This window comes from Rutidosis leptorrhynchoides, chromosome 6 (genome assembly GCF_046630445.1).
Source record: "Rutidosis leptorrhynchoides isolate AG116_Rl617_1_P2 chromosome 6, CSIRO_AGI_Rlap_v1, whole genome shotgun sequence".
Taxonomy (NCBI): Eukaryota; Viridiplantae; Streptophyta; class Magnoliopsida; order Asterales; family Asteraceae; genus Rutidosis; species Rutidosis leptorrhynchoides.
In genome coordinates, this window is record NC_092338.1 from 54,016,254 (window position 1) to 54,033,640 (window position 17,387).

Consider the following 17,387-nt stretch of genomic DNA (forward strand, 5'->3'; position numbering starts at 1 on the left):
TTCCAGTAGCCCAGGGAGTTTGATCAGACCCAGAAAACAGTAAGCAAAGTGCTCCGGTGGGATTCTTGGTGCTTGATGTTCATCATGGTTCTCATCCTTGATGCTTGTAGCTTCAAGTGTACAACTCGTTGATGTGTTTGCATCACCTTAACCAAGTTTTGACCATAATGACACTAGTGTATGTCTAAGATAAATAGCGCAACTCATTTAAGGGTTGTAAGAAGGTTGGTGAACCAAAGTTACATCAAGATCTTAGATCCGACACATACATGAGTTCTAATAGTAATATTAAGATATAAACTTGAATGTAAACTAAATAAATAAGATCTTAAGTTGTAGAACTTAGATCTTAGTTAGATCTTGAAGATCCTAGACTAAAAAGTCTAGATCTAGTGTTCTTAAGTTAAACCCTAAGTTATAGCACTTGAATCTTACTTTAATAAAACCATAAGTTATGAAACTTAAGTTTTTATCTTGTAGAATGTATATAAGCTTATAAGCTTTTGTTTTAGACAAAATTGAAAGATCATAAACTATAGAAACTTAGATCCAACATAAGTGTATGAAGTTATAACTAGAAAGTTTAACTTCCATGTTCTTGAACTTACAAAGTTTAAACTTTGGTTTCAAGAAGAATGAGATCAAGTTTAACTAGTAATACTTGACCAAAATTATACAATCACGAAATAAAAAAAAATGAAGAAATAAACTAAAGTTACAAGTAACAAGTTCATGTTTGTTTCATACTTAAGGAGATTCAAGTCAAAGCTTGGATCTTAAGACAATAAACCTTAGAGTTTCTAAAACATGAACACAAGTAAGATCTTAAAGCTTATGAACTTTAGATCTTTATAACATTTCAAGTGTAGAACCATAAGCTAACAAGCTTAGATCCTTGTTCTTGATTCCTCATCAAACAAAGGATGAAAGAAGCAAGATTACATGAAGATACAAACTAAAAAGTTTCATCTTTAACAACAAACAACAAACAAGTAAGGTGATGATGATACTTGGCGATTTCAAAGGAAGAAAGAAGAAAGAAAGAAAATATTTTACTTACAATTTAGAGAGAAAAAGTCTAGAGTAAGAAGTAGTGTACGAAGATATGTGTAAAATGAAGTTCAAACTAGCATATAAGTAGCAAAAAAAAAAAAAAAAGAAATGGAACTCACTCCCCTAGCCAAAACCGATCGGTTTTGCTTCCCAAAGGGGATGGTCCAACTTGTTCTTTCATGTGTGGGAGGGTGGTGTTTGCTAGGAAAGTGTATAAGGTTAAATGCATGGGAAGGTGGTGCATGCATGCTTTAAACATCCTTGTCTCCTACACTTTAATTAATCCTTGTTTATCCTTAATAAATCACTAGCATAATAGTGGTCTCACTAATTAGTCCATTAAGTAATGTAGGGTGGGCCTTGATAATCCAAGTCCAATAATATAAGCCCATGTATAAGTATGCAACAATTTAGTAAAAAGCCCAAGTAATTAACTGCTTACATTAGTTAATTAGGAATAATTAATAATAATTAATTATGAACGTAAATAATATTTGAAATATTATTCGTGAAAAGCGCGTGTCGAAAAGACGAGTCGGGACAATGGAAAGTCAATTACGGTGACAAGGAAAATGTATAAGAATACATTTATTAAAACGCAGGTATTAATAATAAATATTAATAATATAAGTTGGAAAATTCTAGGGTCGTTACAATCTTTAAGCTCTAACCACGAAATATACACAGCCAGCTATTGGACACTTTGTATTTGATATAGACTACTGAAAGTTTCATTTTTGAACCTCTCGAGCGGAGCTTGAGTATTTAAAGTCAAAGCTCGTGGAGTTATCTAGTCGAGCTCAAGCATATTCTCCATGCCTTGATCTTTTGAGAGTGCTCCCAACAGTGACATACGCCTCCCCAGAACTAGCTGTCACATCAACATCACATCAACACTTCTTTTCCAGGATTAACCCTGGAGTAAACACTATTAACAGTGACATATTTTCCCAAATAATTTACGGCACTTAAATTATTTAATTAAAAAGTTTACAAGCTTTAATGCTAATAGTACAAGTAACATACACGTATACATCCGTTCACAAATATTTCAAAGAAAGACAAGAAAGAGGGCGAACCTGGACTAGCCTAGGGCTATTTGTTGCCAATGGTGTCCTTCTGGGCGGACTACTGGGCGGAGGGGAAGAACCCACCGTTAAGACTCCTAAGTTATGCCCATACTCTCCACCTTGCTCCCTCATCTCACCATTATGTCAATGTTGTTGGCCAAATGAAAATACCAATATATATGGATTACCAATATGTATCGATTAGTTATAAGAAAAAGAGGTCTATTCTGTAAAAAAAATAAAAAATCTTTTATTTTGACTTTTTTTATTGTTAAGAAAATGGATCAACTTTTTAAATACATTAATGGTTAAAAAATGTATCAAGCTTTTTATGAACTTAAAATTTGAAAATCTTATCAACAAGTTTCATATAAAGATGAATTATATCATTTTTTTTCTTCATAGATGTGAAAATTGTTTTAGTTATCTTATATATGTATAAAAATATATTAACTTTGCATTATTGATTTATGTTGTAAATCAAAAAATGTGTAAATCAATGATTCTAGCTAGCGGAGAACATAGTGTTACTTAAAGGGGGTATCCGCCCCCTGGATTTAACGTCAAAAAAGATTTTACATTAAAAATATAATTTTTTACTAAAAAATAAGGTTTTTTTTTTAATGTTTACTCTGCTGACAATAAAAAATTTATTAAATTTTTATAACCGCCCCATCATTATCCGAGTTCAAAATTTGCCACTGATTCTAGCTTCTTTATACCCTAGAATAAAGAATCTTTTTACGATAAATTTACCATATTCAACACACACCGGAATTGATGGTCATGATTTATATTAGACTATTTGTAACGGGCTTAAGTGACGCCGTTACTTGCCCATGTGGACTGAAAGAAACGCCGTTAAAGGTGGTAACGGAGCGTTACTTAATGGCGTCAGTTTGGCGTTTGGGGAAAAGTAACACGGCAAGTAACGGCCGTTTGGGCCACGTGGACACCGCGGACTAGTGTAGGTTTTTGACCGTTTGAAACTTTTACTAAATAGCCGTTAAAATAAAAAAAAATTATTAATATTTTCCTATATATATTTGTGTGTGTGTGTGTGTGTGTACATCTACACAAATAATACACATACTCAACTTAAACACTCAACTTAAACACATACTCAACAAAAACAAATGTCTAACTCTCCAAACACAATCCAAACACTCCACGGAATCAAGGTGATGATTCCGATTCACAAATCAACAACACAACATCGTTTTCAAATCTAACGGTATTCGGGAGTTCAAATACTCCCGGAGTATAAAACCGACCTATCCTTACACCTAGTCCACAAAATTTTGCCAATGTTCATCGTAATTTATTTGGCTTAAATCAAATGTTGTCGCCGTTATATTATGAACAACAACAACAATGGACCTTTTATCAACAACAACTATAAGTTATGTACTTTTTTTTATTAGTAATGGTATTAATAAAACGTGTTTTTTATTTAATTTATGTGTGTCGTTTTTATCTTTCATTTATGAAACTATAAATAATATAAATACAAATAAATAAAACATAAAAAATAAAATGTCACCCTAGAATTTCACTCAAAAGCACAAACGTTAAAAATAGTCTTAGAAATATGTTTGTAATTTAATATTGAAACACTGATTAATTAGTGGTACAAATAGATATTGTCATGTTGATACGGAGTACATAAGTTTATCATCCCTCATGACAACACAACTTGACAAAAGACAACCACCACGATTACTTAAAATTTGAAACCATTGCTTTTAATTTGAACCACTAGCTACATATCTAAAACAACTAATGCTGGCTGGCTGACTGGCTGTTGCATTCATCAGATCATATCATATCATATTCTCCGTTATATTAATATTAATATTAATATTAATTATTAATACACTATTTAAAAGACAAAACCCTGTAGCACTATTCATCAATAGTAATCAGGGGTATTTCGTCATTTCACCTTTTTTTTTGTCTCTAACGATAAAAGAAGCAACTTTCGTAAAAGAACCAACCCTTCAATATTACCAATAGATGTCGAAAAAAATTCTTTTTTACAAAAAAATCAACTATATTTTTTTTTTTTCATCAACGATAAAAGGGGCAACTTTAATCAAAGGAACAACCCTTCAATGCTACCAAAAGATGTCGAAAAACATTCTTTTTTACAAAATAGATCAACTAACTTAAAAAAAAGGAACGCTAAAAGAAGCAAATTTCGCAAAAGGAACAACCCTTCAATGTTAGATGTCGAAAAAAAATTCTTTTTTTTACAAAATAGATTAATACTTTTTTTTTTACTCTCATTCAAAACGGAGCCCCGAAGCGAAGCAAGGGCTCCACAACTAGTTGATTCTGTGTAGGATCCAGCAAATCGTTTTTTATCTTTCAAATTACTATATTTTTATTTTAGAAGAATATGATATTTTTTATTGACATTTAACTATGAATCTTTAAATAAACACGTTTTCTTTTTTATTCTCTGAGAGAATATATTAAAACTTAAGTACAAAGTATTTGTTAACGACAATTCAAATTGTTGGTTACTAAAATGTTTATGTCTGTATTTTTAATACTCGTTAATTTAATTAACTAGAAAGACTAACAAAGACTAATTTTGATAAAATTACGAGATCATTAAATGCATATGAGCATATCAAAACTTATAATTTATTTACTTTTTTGACAACGTGAATGTATAAATAAACAAGCGAAGCTTTCATCATTTTGATGAATGAGCCCCAACAATTAGAACAATTAGAAGGTGAAACATATACACCAACCTACAACATTGATGTCAACCAAAAAACGAACAAGCTAAATTGCTTAACAAATGCATCAAACCATTATGCATCTCGAATCAAAAGTCAAGGTTGTCTCAAGTTAGTAATATACCAATTGTCACAATCATCAAAGCCTCTATATGAACATCCATAATCAGTGGTGAGTTTAGCATGTAAGAGTGTGGTCCTACGAACCCACTAGTGTAATTTTTTTTATTTAAAGAATGTATACTTCAAATTGTGTAGGAGACCACCAATTTTAAGGATATGACCCCATATATTTTGAAAATTTATGATTTTTTAGATAAACAACCACTAAAGTGCCCTTAAAATATAATTAGCTTTGTAAATAATTTCGGAGACCCCATTGGATTTTCATCCTAGATTTGCCGGTGTCCATAATCATAAATAAATCCTCAAAATTATTTTTTTTTCGAAAAGCAAATTTAATTAACACAAGCCCACTTAGGGGGGAAACCCGTACAATAATTCACAATCGACAATCAACTAGAGAGAGCCATCGCATATACAACATGACAAAGACAAGTTGCGGAGAAAACAACTACTAAAGCTATGCTACACTAGACAATACCACGGATCCGAGATCCAACCTAGCCAATCAAGCTTTCGACTTTTAATCCGATTAGAGATTCATTCAAAGGACTTAAGTTGAATTTCCATTAACCCCGTAGAACCGCACCATGAGGAATTAGAGAACACCTTTTGATTGCGATTCTTCCAAATCAAATAACCGCACGTCCACTCGATAGATTGCCATATGCCCGCCCATAGTGGAGATAAGGAACGATTACAATTACCACGAAATAATTCGCTTATGCTCAAGTTAGAAACCGCTCCTAGGCCCCACCATTTGAAAACTCGAACCCAAATATCCATTGCATGACGACAAAAGATCAAAGTATGCTCAATAGTTTCGACATCATCATCACATAAAGGACACCTAACGGAATCCAAGTCTATGCCTCTTTTATCAAGTTCAACACGTACCAGAATCCGTCTTTTTAGCACCCTCCATATGAAGATTGCCACTTTGCTAGGGACCAAACGATTTTTTAAAAATTCTTCAACACGCGCATTCGACCCAATATTAAGAATTTTCTCATCGATGAAACTTGCTAACTTTTTCGTTGTAAATAACCCGTTCCCCGCTAGGTTCCAAGTCCACGAATCTATAGCCTTATCTTGTTTCACATAAGCATTTAGCATTGCATGAAGAGAGTCAAGCTCATTACAAGCACGTCGCGAAACAACCCGTCTCCATCTAAAATTACAAACCACGTATCGATTGCTCCAAGTTACTCTATCATGAACCGTAGCACCCGAATCTTCTTCCAAGTGAAAAAGCCTCGTGAATTTTTGCCTCAAAGGTAAACCGCCAAGCCATGAGTCATCCCAAAATGATGTGTCCGATCCATCACCAATAACTTTCGAAAACGAGGAGGCAAATTCAATGCCCATCTTCTCAATCATAACACCTGCACGTAAAATATTGGACCACACACTACTCGCCCCTACCGACCCGGAAGGGTTAGTAGGGGGAAGTAGCCCGTTAGAACCATAAATGCTCTTAATAAAAGAAACCCAAAGTGATTTAGGCTCGGTTTTAGCACGCCAAAACCACTTCCCCAAAAGTGCAAGATTTTTCGCTCGCAACGACCCAATGTTTAATCCCCCCTCATCATAAGGTAGAAGACACTCATCCCATTTAACCCAAGATAATTTAGAACGCTCACCCGTCCCTCCCCAAAAGAAATTTTTCCTAATCCTCTCAAGACTTTTAATAACACTCAAAGGGGCACGAAATAGGGAGAAATAGTATAGAGGTAAACTACTAAGAACCGACTTAACAAGCGTTAATCTTCCACCATAAGAAATTGATCTTGCTTTCTAATTGGCGAGCTTTGAATTGAATTTTTCAATCACCGTTTTCCAGTTATGCTCTTTGTTCATGTTTTTACCAACCGGGAGACCAAGGTATATGAATGGAAGTTCACCAACTTTGCAACCAACCCTGGAGGCTAAATTAGCAACATCACTGCAAGAAACCCCCAACCTGTAAAGCACACTCTTATGAAAGTTGATCTTAAGACCCGAAAGATTTTCAAAACACTTAAGAGTCTTCATTAGATTGCAGAAATTTTGACGTTGCCAATCACCAAAAAATATCGTATCTTCCGCAAACTGAAGGTGCGATAGATTTATCTTGTCATCCCCAATTTCTACACCTTTAAAAAGACCTTCACAACATGTTCTTTTGACAAAAAGATTTAAACCCTCCGCCGCAATGAGAAAAAGGAAGGGTGAAAGCGGATCCCCTTGCCGTACTCCTCTCTCAATAAGAAATTCATTAGTAGGTGCACCATTAACCAGGATCGAGATCGAAGCCGACTTAAGGCAAGCATGTATCCATTTCCTCCAACGCGAACCAAACCCCATCATACTCATCATATCAAGCAGAAAATCCCAACTTAAACTGTCGAAAGCCTTCTCAAAGTCAACTTTAAAAATAAGGCTTTTCTTCTTTTTTCGCTTTAGAAATTCGATCGCTTCATTTGCAATTAGGGATCCATCAAGAATAAACCTTCCTTTAAGGTAAGCACTTTGCTCGAAACCAATCACCGATGGAAGTACCTTTCTAATACGAATGGAAAGAATCTTCGCGAGGATCTTATAATAACATCCAATAAGGCTTATGGGACGGTACTCATGTAAACCGAGGGGATCAATCTTCTTAGGCACCAACGTAATAAACGAAGCGTTGCAACCTCTCGAAATTTCGCAGTTTTCCCAGAACCAATGGAGTGCCATCATAAGATCATTCTTGATTAGGTCCCAATGTATATTAAAGAATTTGAATTTGAAACCATCGGGACCGGGCGCCTTTGAACAATCACATTCTTTTATTGCATCAAGAACCTCCTTTTCAGTGAATGGTATCTCAATAGCAGCAGCAGATTCAGCACTAATTTTCGAGACATATACCTGATCAGACTCACGGAAGGCAGGAGCATCATTGGGCATAGCAGCCGCGACCCTAGCTTCTGTACCAGCACCCGTTGAATTCACTGTTGGCGTCGAATAGGCAGGAGAATGAAGCTCAAAAACTGGTGTTGTGGGGGCTGTTACACCAGCCTCTGAGCTAACCGTAGCAGCAGGCTGAACAGCAGCAAAATTCCTTGTGGCCGAATTAAGAGGGGCCAAGACGTTGGGGCGTGCAAAACACATTTTGTTAACGTTTCTTTTTTCGTATTGCAGCTTAAAGTGATCGTGAACCGCTTTTTTAACCTCTATAGGGTCTTCACACCAAGTACCATTGATAACTAAACCCCGAATATTCCTCTTCGAGTGTCTTCTTTTGAAAACCAAGTGAAAATATTTGGAGTTTTCGTCCCCGTCTTGAATCCATTTAACCCTCGCTTTTTCTTTTGCCATAATTACCTTGACCTTCTCTTTTTCTATCCATTGTTTCCTAGAATCAATCCACCTTAATCTCTCATCATCACTTAAGACTCTATCCTCCGCAACTAGTTCCCATTCACAAGCTTTCTTTTTGAGGATTTCAATTTCGGCATCTAGACTACCAAAAGTATTCTTGCTCCACTCTTTCGCTTGCTTGACATTTTTTAACTTGTTTCGGAAGACACAATCAAGCCTATTACCATCTACAATGAGATTCCATGCGTCTTCTACAACTTTCTTAGACTCCTCTCCAATTAACCATTCATCAAAGATTTTTGTCGGTTTTGGTCCATAATCAATTACTCTATCTCTTAAAACAAGAGGACAATGATCCGACATCTTCCTTTCAAGGGCTAAAACCGACACATTACCCCACATGTTGACAAATCCTTCGGAGACAAGGAACCTATCTAATTTGCTAAACTTCAACCCATTATCACAAATTCTCGTGAATTTCTTACCTCCTATCGGAACATCAATTAGGTGTGTGTTGTCAATAAATTCGTTGAACCATTTAGCCCGTCTCTCGATGAACTCACAATTTTTCCTCTCGCTTTCATCTCTTACTTCATTAAAATCTCCGCATAGCACCCATTCCGCGTCATGAGAACCTAGAAAAGTTTCGAGACTCGACCACATAATCAACTTGTTAGCATCATCATGAGGGCCATAAATGTTGACAATAAAGGTGAGATCATCCCGCCCTCTCCATCTACCCGCAATCGCAATAAAAAAATCATTAAAGAATTATTGTTCCACCACAAATTCGTTTTTATTCCATATTGTCAAAACCCACCCGAATTCCCGATTTTTTCCTTCTGAATGTAATCAAAATCATTAGAACCACATAAAACACTAATCCACTTGTTATCCACATTATTTAGTCTAGTTTCTTGGAGGGCCACAATACATGGGTTCTCGCGAGATAAAAGTCTCCAACATTCACCAATTTTGCTATGTTTACCCGTCCCAAACCCACGAATATTAAGACATAGAATCTTCATAAGAAAATGATCAAAAACGATAAACACAAACAGGAGATGAAACTTAAACCTGATGGTTGTCGTCCCACACTAAGCCTATGCGATTGCCAAATTCTCCAAGTTCCACACTTCTTTCTGAGCTTTGAGAGTTATCGCCACAACCATCTAAATTCACCGATCTTGTATGCTTCGATTTTACCTTAGAGACTTTAGGACCATTTTTCTTTGAATCTGCTTTTTTCCTCTTTTCCTCTTTGTGTTGGGATCGTGCTAAACACTTAGCTCTCATGATCATGGATGAAGCCCTCCAATTCCCGATTATTGAAGGTTTATCATTAGCCTTGAACTTACTCCTATTAGGTGCCTCAATGTTGATCCCGTCTTCTCTGACTCCCACATAATCATTATCAGAATAGTAGGCTTCTTCGTCACTCGTTACAAATTTTTTCGCCTTCTTTTTCTTTTTCCTGCTTTTAACCGAGTCAACGCTTTGAGTTGAAGAATTTTCATAGATCGATTCTTTTGAATCAGGCACCACTTCAACCTTACTCGTGTCAGTTGTATTGAAAGTGTTTTCTATTGATTTGCTCGATACCCCCTGGAAGTCGAATACGGAATCATTCTCTTCTTCCCTATTACTTTTACCCTTGGCCCTAACCCGTTTAATCTCCCCTGGCCCATTATCGTTCAGTCCACATCCTCCATATGATTTTGAAACTGCAGGCCCAATATCATTTTCAACCAAAGTGTTGTTACAATTGCCTTTGGGCTTTATCTGGCCATTACGGCCCAAACTTGCCCCGTCTGATTCCAAATTCACAGGCCCAGTACTGTTATTAGCCTTTTTATCTGACATTGAATCCACGTATACCCCATCTTCACGGCCGTTACTTTTTAATTTACTAGGGTTTGGGGATTCCAACTTTTGAGCATTGGAACTGCACTCGACAGTTGGCATCCCAAAAACCTTTTGCACGTCTTCACTGCAGAAAACTTTGGAACCTGTGTGAACCTCATGATTACGCCTGTTTTTCCCACTGCTCTCCACGTGAACCGATGCATCCACTTCTCTTGGTTTTTCCGGTGACCCCTGGTCTGCTACCTCCTCCCTCACCGGAATGTTTTCCGGAATATCTTCTTCATTCACATCGGTATCATTATTGATCGAAACAGAAAAGTCAGAACCTTTATCATCTTCATCGTCGTCAACCGACTCACCATCTTCACTCCATTCACTTTCTTGATCGCCATCCATGTCAATTTCAATATAATCACTAATCTCTTCAATGACTTTGACATAGAAGATGCTTCTACCTATTCTGAGTTTTACTGTTTCATTAATCGGACTAATGCCCCACGATTTTATCATGACCCTTCCAGCAATCAAATTCTGATGTCCTTCAAAGGAGCAGTTGCTAGTTTCAAGTATTTGGCCCCACCATCCAGCAATCTTGCGAAAAATTTTCTCCTTCCAATGCTTGACAGGAACTCCTAGGATGTTTAACCATGTAAGCCTGCTTGACACAAGATAGTTACTATCTCCCCCAAATTTTATGTTACTCATCCATTTAGATAAGCAATGGTTTTCGCCATGGACGAATCCATCCACCTTGGCCTTATCGTTGAGCACTATCATCATACTGAGACCCCCCAGATACTTTAGTACAAAGTTTTGTAGCCCTTCACCTTCACAAATCGATCTAAAATTGGCCAAATATTCTAGTTTCTTTACTTCCCCTACGAATGAGTTTTTTAATAAGGAGTTATTGTCTTCTTCATCGAAATCAATAATGACCTCTCTTTCCTTGTCTCTAACAGATTCTTCAGGCTTCCTTTCTTCATTGAATTCCTTATTTTTATTTAGGAATTCACGAAGGTCCTTGCCTTTCATCTTAGAGTTTGCTTCGTTTACCTTGGGCCATTCATCTCTGTTCAAACCATCACCTGAACGACGTTCATCCTTCTCTTTCCAAGCGAATGTTGGTGCAAATCTGCTACTTTGCCCTCTTCCATTCGAGCCATTACCCGTCCCTTTCTTTGAGTGGTTACATCTTGTATCAACCTCCTGACCCCCTATCTTATTCTTCCTGTCAATAGCCTTGAATACCCTAAGCATAATCCCATCGATTCGAATCTCCCTTAGCTTGTTCAACATTCTTTCATCGTCTTCAACACCCCCAAACCTTACGAAAGCGAATCTCCTCCCATTCTTTAGTCGTTTCCTAACCATATACACATCCCTCACTTGGCCATAATTTTTGAACATCCTCCATAATTCTTCAACTTTCCACTCATCCGGGAAATTGAAAAACATGAAAGATTTGAGATGATTTCCGATTGACCTCTTGTTGTTGTCGAGCCCGTTGTAGTTACCACTATAAAAATCTCTAACCCTATTCGTGCCCTTAGATCTTTTTTTCCTCACCTCTTGCCACACTCCCTCACCACTCTCATTTTCTCTCTCCAGACACACTCTCTCTCACACACACACACATAGTTGCCAAGTATTGCATATTGACAAATCCTCAAAATTATACTGAATATTAGTATATATTTTACATTTGTGTTGATTTTACGTTATATTCATTTGTTTTAGATAGCTTATATTGCAAGCTAGAATTTCGATCTAAAGTTGCGATTTACAACGATGTAGTATTATATTTGAGAATTTTGCAATATAAATTTTGCGATATCTACCACACATTCGAAATAATATTATAATTTCGCTAATTTCTTAACTCTTGTGAAACTATGTTACGGAGTATATAGTTTGTGAATTAGGTTGATAACATATAAGAAAAAAATAAAATAATGTTAACCTTATAAAAGTAATTATTATCCCTCATACTAATATGAGCCGGCTCGGTTTTTCTTTGTGTCGGTAACGATTTGGGATTTTCATTATTCGATAAAGATCTCGTTATAGTATTCGTTAATTTTGTGAAAAAAAGAGTTGTAACTGGCATTTATTTTTATTTCTTATTGAATAATAAATAAAAGTAAGTATGGTGATTACTGATTAGGTGGCTAACAGCTGCTTTTGATCTCTTGTTCCACCAACTTGCAACAATTGTAAGTTAACAAAGCGATATGATTGAGGGAGAGAAATTCAATCATATCCTTCCTTTTAATATGGAAATCAGTGACACCTTAACATCCCAAACCATGATTTTTCAGAAAGACAGAAACATAAAATATTCATATGATTTACAATATTTAATTAATATATATCCAACTGGACTCTAACTCTAAGTTGATGGGCCGTATTGTTTGGTAGGATTAAGGATTTCCTCTCTTTTTTTTTTCTTTTTTCTTTTGACATGTTAAATTTTACTGTACTATCGATAATTAGCCTGATTCACGTTCAAAAGATAAATTCATTAATGGACGAGTTTCATTCCGGTCAAGATTCTTCAGGACACCAACATCGGCAACGATGGTTAACCAAAGTGTAAATGAGGTGAAGAATAAAGAGGATTAAAGATGTTTAGTTCAATCTATTGTTATTTACCTGCTGCGAAAATGGAGTCAAGGAGCTGAATTTTAAAAGAAGATAAAAAATGACAATGTTTATGAATGATGGTGTAAAAAGCGTCAGTTGGTTCTGAGCCTGTATCCTTGAAAAAATAGGTGCAAGTTTAAATTTTTGGGAGAGTTTTCTCCAAGGTTGTGCCTCTGGTATCCTTCACTCTGTGCGGGCCAAGCATTCCGAATACGCTTTGCTCGATGAATGCGAGAAGTTTCTTCCTAACAGGGTGTGTGGGTGATAAATGAGAGGATTCAATGCCACAATTGCCGTCGTAAAAAATAGCTAAATTGAACAAATAAAAAAAAAGGAAATAAGGAAATAGTGGGACACGTACGCTAGACGATTTTTTTGATGTTAAAAATAGGATGGATAAAAGAGAAAGAGGGAATGATATGTAAAGCGACCAATTAACCCTCACGTGCGATGCACATATACTAAGTTTTAACGGGCGTTAGTGATAGGCACTACCGGTGTACCAAGTGAAAACACGAGGACCATCCACGTTAAAAGAAAGTATATGGGCAATACTAGTAAATCTGATACAAATTCGCAACAAATCTAGAAGTTTAGGACTTAGAGATCTCAAATATTGTTTCCCAAGGAGATGTTACATGACAGTCATATACTGATACAACCTTAATTTTGGTTACCATAAAATTCATATATGCATAAAACTTCATAACCAAAGTTAATATTGACTCAAAACTTTCGTACAGTTGTACAAAGTATAATACCAGTATCTTCACTAGTTCCTCATATAAACCTCCATGTTAGAAAAATTACAAAAATAGTTTCTCTGTATCTCAAAACCTCATTTTTGTATAGCAATGGTACTACTACTATATTTGTGTATGCATCGAAATTAACCAATCAATCAATAGCAATGATAAGGAAACCGACAGATACATACATGAGCAGAACAGGGTAAAGTGCAAGAGCTTTTCTTCTCGGGTTAACTGCCATGCTTATGAAAGGATATGCAGCCCAAGAGCTCCAAGCCAATGTCACACACACTACAACTATTTTCAGAATCACGTTGTCCTTCAACATGCAAATTAGTGCGCCCACGTCCAGAGGGAATAAACAGTAACCCAGTAGACTCAAACTTTGGAAGAAAATTATATGGCCACCCTACAAAGCAATCAAATTTCATAGTGCTTAGTAACCCAGTTACCCAATATGTCATGTATATGTATGCATACATTATAACATTAATATGTGTTTGTACACTATACAAGAGAGTTAAAAGAAAACTTACCAGCAGTAAGACGTTAAGTGTCAGAATAACAGCACCTGTAGCGAGAAGTGCGAAGGCAACAGCAAAAACTTCAGACTGTATGAAGACAAATACAAGCATATGTAACTACTAACTAGCTTCAATCCAGTAACTTCACTACTAATGAACTTGTTAACACTAGACAGCATAGACTGAAACGCCTTCCTTATTTGCGTATTACAACAATACAAAGCTGAGACTATAATTTATAGTTACTAAATTGGTTTTATAACTGAAAAGAGGAACATATTGTCTGGTTGAAATTGGAGTATTGGGGGGTATTTTCTTAAATCTAAAAAGTGTACAATGAAAAGATCACTTACCCTAAATCATAAAATATGATTATTGGCACATTCTTCTGATAATTTAAAAAAAGGGCAAACAAACAAGTCCTATGACAGATTGGGAGCGATTAATAGAACATAATTTCAACATTTCTATGGAACATGCTTTTGTACTACCCGTCTACCCCTTGATCCTTTTTTTTTTTTTTATCTAGACAACCAAAACTTAACACCCTATAAACTCATAAAGATCATATATGAAAACAAAAGGGTCAAATACTAGTCCTTCAACACATACACCTTGAACTCCCCCTCAGTACTAAAAACCAAAATGGCATCTTTTGCAACATATTTTTTTTTTATACCTAGAATAACATTCGTCCCTAAGTATATGGTAAAGATATCCAGTCGCAATAATGAATTTATATTCACCTAGGTTATTTGATCTGCTTAAAAATAGCTCTACATCAGGTGTCAAGAGGGCCATCAAAGCTTTCTGTATTGATAAAGCACGTAAGATGTATGGGAGAAGCACCACCGTTACAGGATTCTGTTAGCTATAATATACGGAGTATAAATATAAACAAGATATTATGTAAAATGACAATGTAAGTTAAACATAAGTTTTCGTCTTTCAAAGAAGAAAAAGGTTGCACATAAGCAGGCCCGGCCACCGAAAATTACCAAGCCTAACGTAAATAGTAAGACTAGTAGATATAGGCCCAGCTTTTATATTTTGTACATAACAGTCCACGTCTTTAATTTATATATCGTATTTATTTACATCACCACCGATGTGGGATGCATAGATCAACATTAGCTTTTGCTGATATGCGGACCAAACTTCACACATTATTATAAATTGTCTCATAGATTATATTATTCTTTTCTTTTTGTTGAAAAGCAAAATGGTTTCATTAGATAAAACTCAATGACAGTACGCAACCATATACACAAAGATGCATAGGGCCATAGGGGGATTAAGCCAACCCATCATGCACTAGTACACAATGGCGCATGTAGCTTAACAAAAACAAATGGAAACTGGAAAAAAACAGTAGAGATGAGCTGCAGAGGAGGCAACCCAACCCACTGCAATTACACAACATAAATAAAAGGATTCGTAAGTAGTTGATTATTTTGGTTAGTTGTCACATGGATTATAAATATTTTTTTCTCATATATATAATATAATATGGGGTTTAATCGTGACTTGAACTCGTAATATTATTGTTTTTTGTTTAATCCTACTTTTATATATGACATTGGTTGTCGTCATGTAAATAGTTTTTATTATTCGTTAGTGCCTAAAGGTCTTTTTCTTTTACCTCGTTTTAGGTACGAATTGTTAGGGCCTTTTTTTCCGCTTCGTTCAAGGCACTCAATTTCTCGGGACCGGCCCTGCAAATAAGTTTTTATATTTTGATAACAGAAAACCAGCACAACATAGAGTATACATATATGGCTCAAGCATTATTTGTTAAAACTTCACTAAAATACACATTGCATACACAGCACCTTCAAATGGCAATCATGTAGACTACCTTCAGGCTTCAGTAACTCTCAAAGTAAACACCTTCAATTCTGTTCCGTCTTATATCAGCAATGTGCCCATACAACCCCCTAACTAAACTTACGTAATTCAACATTCCAACTGAATGTACAGTCCCGATTCTCAATTATAATGCAAAAATCAAATTGCATTCATTAAAAATTAATAACATGTGCTGCTTACAGCCTACCCCCTTTCTCCCTATTCTTTCTTTTTCAAGATTTCAAGCTACTTACTACATTTCATCAAATTGATAATATGTACATCCTCATTTCAAATACACTTTCCTATTAAATTGAACCCTAACTTCACCTAAGCTATAACTACAAGCTTATAGAATTTTAAGTTTATAATCATAGATACTTAAAAATAATACAATTACAGTTAGAAATTGCAATGTAGTAATATAACATAATAACATAACATATGATTCATTGATAGAAATAAATGCAAATACCTTCTTCACAGAAGCAGACCATGACAATGTGAGTCCTAAAAACACAATAAAGAAAAACGGGCCCCACAGATCCCAATCTCTCAACGCTTTTCCCGGATCTTCACGGTACGGATTCGGAAAAACAACTAGTTTCAAATTACTAACAATTCTCGATAAATCTCGTTTCACCGTATCCCAAACAGGTTCCGTCAACGTATTCGGAGCTGATCCGAAACCGTTCATATTCGAACCTGCATTTGCAGTACGGTTAGGGTTTGATGACGGTGCTGGTGCGGCAGGTACAACAGCTGGTTTCGGCACCGGTGGAGGGAGGTTTGATGATATGAATGGTGACGTAGATACAGGAATTGAAGCAGGTGTCGGTGATGGTGGACGTGCAGGTTGGACTGTGGATGGACCGAATTGAACGCTGGCGGTGATTAGATTTTCGATTTCATCGATGTCGGATTGTGATGAGTTGTGCAGTGGTACGGTGTCTCGTTCGTCGTGAGACATGGTGGTTTGTGACGGTTGCGGTAGATCTGTTGTTTGATACGGTGGCGATATTAGATTTATTGTAAGCAAGGAGGAGGCTGAACGTGATTGTTACAAAACTTGTAAATGTGAAAGAGACAGGAAGTTTAATTTGTTATTTTTGGCGGAAATGGCCCTTTTAATTTGTTACTCCCTCCTCTCTATATCTATGTAAAGTATGTGATATACTTTTTTCCATTATCAATGTTTGTTGTTCACTTTTATAAATTGATACAAATAATATAATATAAAGTTTTTTTATTCTCATATATTATGCATATATAAAATAACAAATTGTGTAAAAAGTAAAAAGGAAGACTTGAAAATAACAAAATGTACATATCACAAACACTTTTTCTTAAACTATGTAGGAGAGTGTAATACGGAATAAAAGTTTATCAAATGACTTAATTGATGCTTCTTGT

At 35.7% G+C, this 17,387-nt stretch overlaps 1 protein-coding gene across 1 annotated transcript; it reads right to left on the reverse strand.

The window, feature by feature from the left end:
- Positions 1-13,584: 13,584 nt before the first annotated feature.
- On the reverse strand, positions 13,585-17,072 carry LOC139853189 (protein YIP4b-like). Its single transcript, XM_071842570.1, has 3 exons — positions 16,450-17,072; positions 14,139-14,213; positions 13,585-14,011 (listed from the first exon to the last, which is right to left on the reverse strand). The coding sequence occupies exons 1-3, from the start codon at positions 16,942-16,944 to the stop codon at positions 13,751-13,753; spliced, it is 831 nt and encodes a 276-aa protein (XP_071698671.1). The 5' UTR covers positions 16,945-17,072; the 3' UTR covers positions 13,585-13,750.
- Between the last annotated feature and the right edge of the window lie 315 nt (positions 17,073-17,387).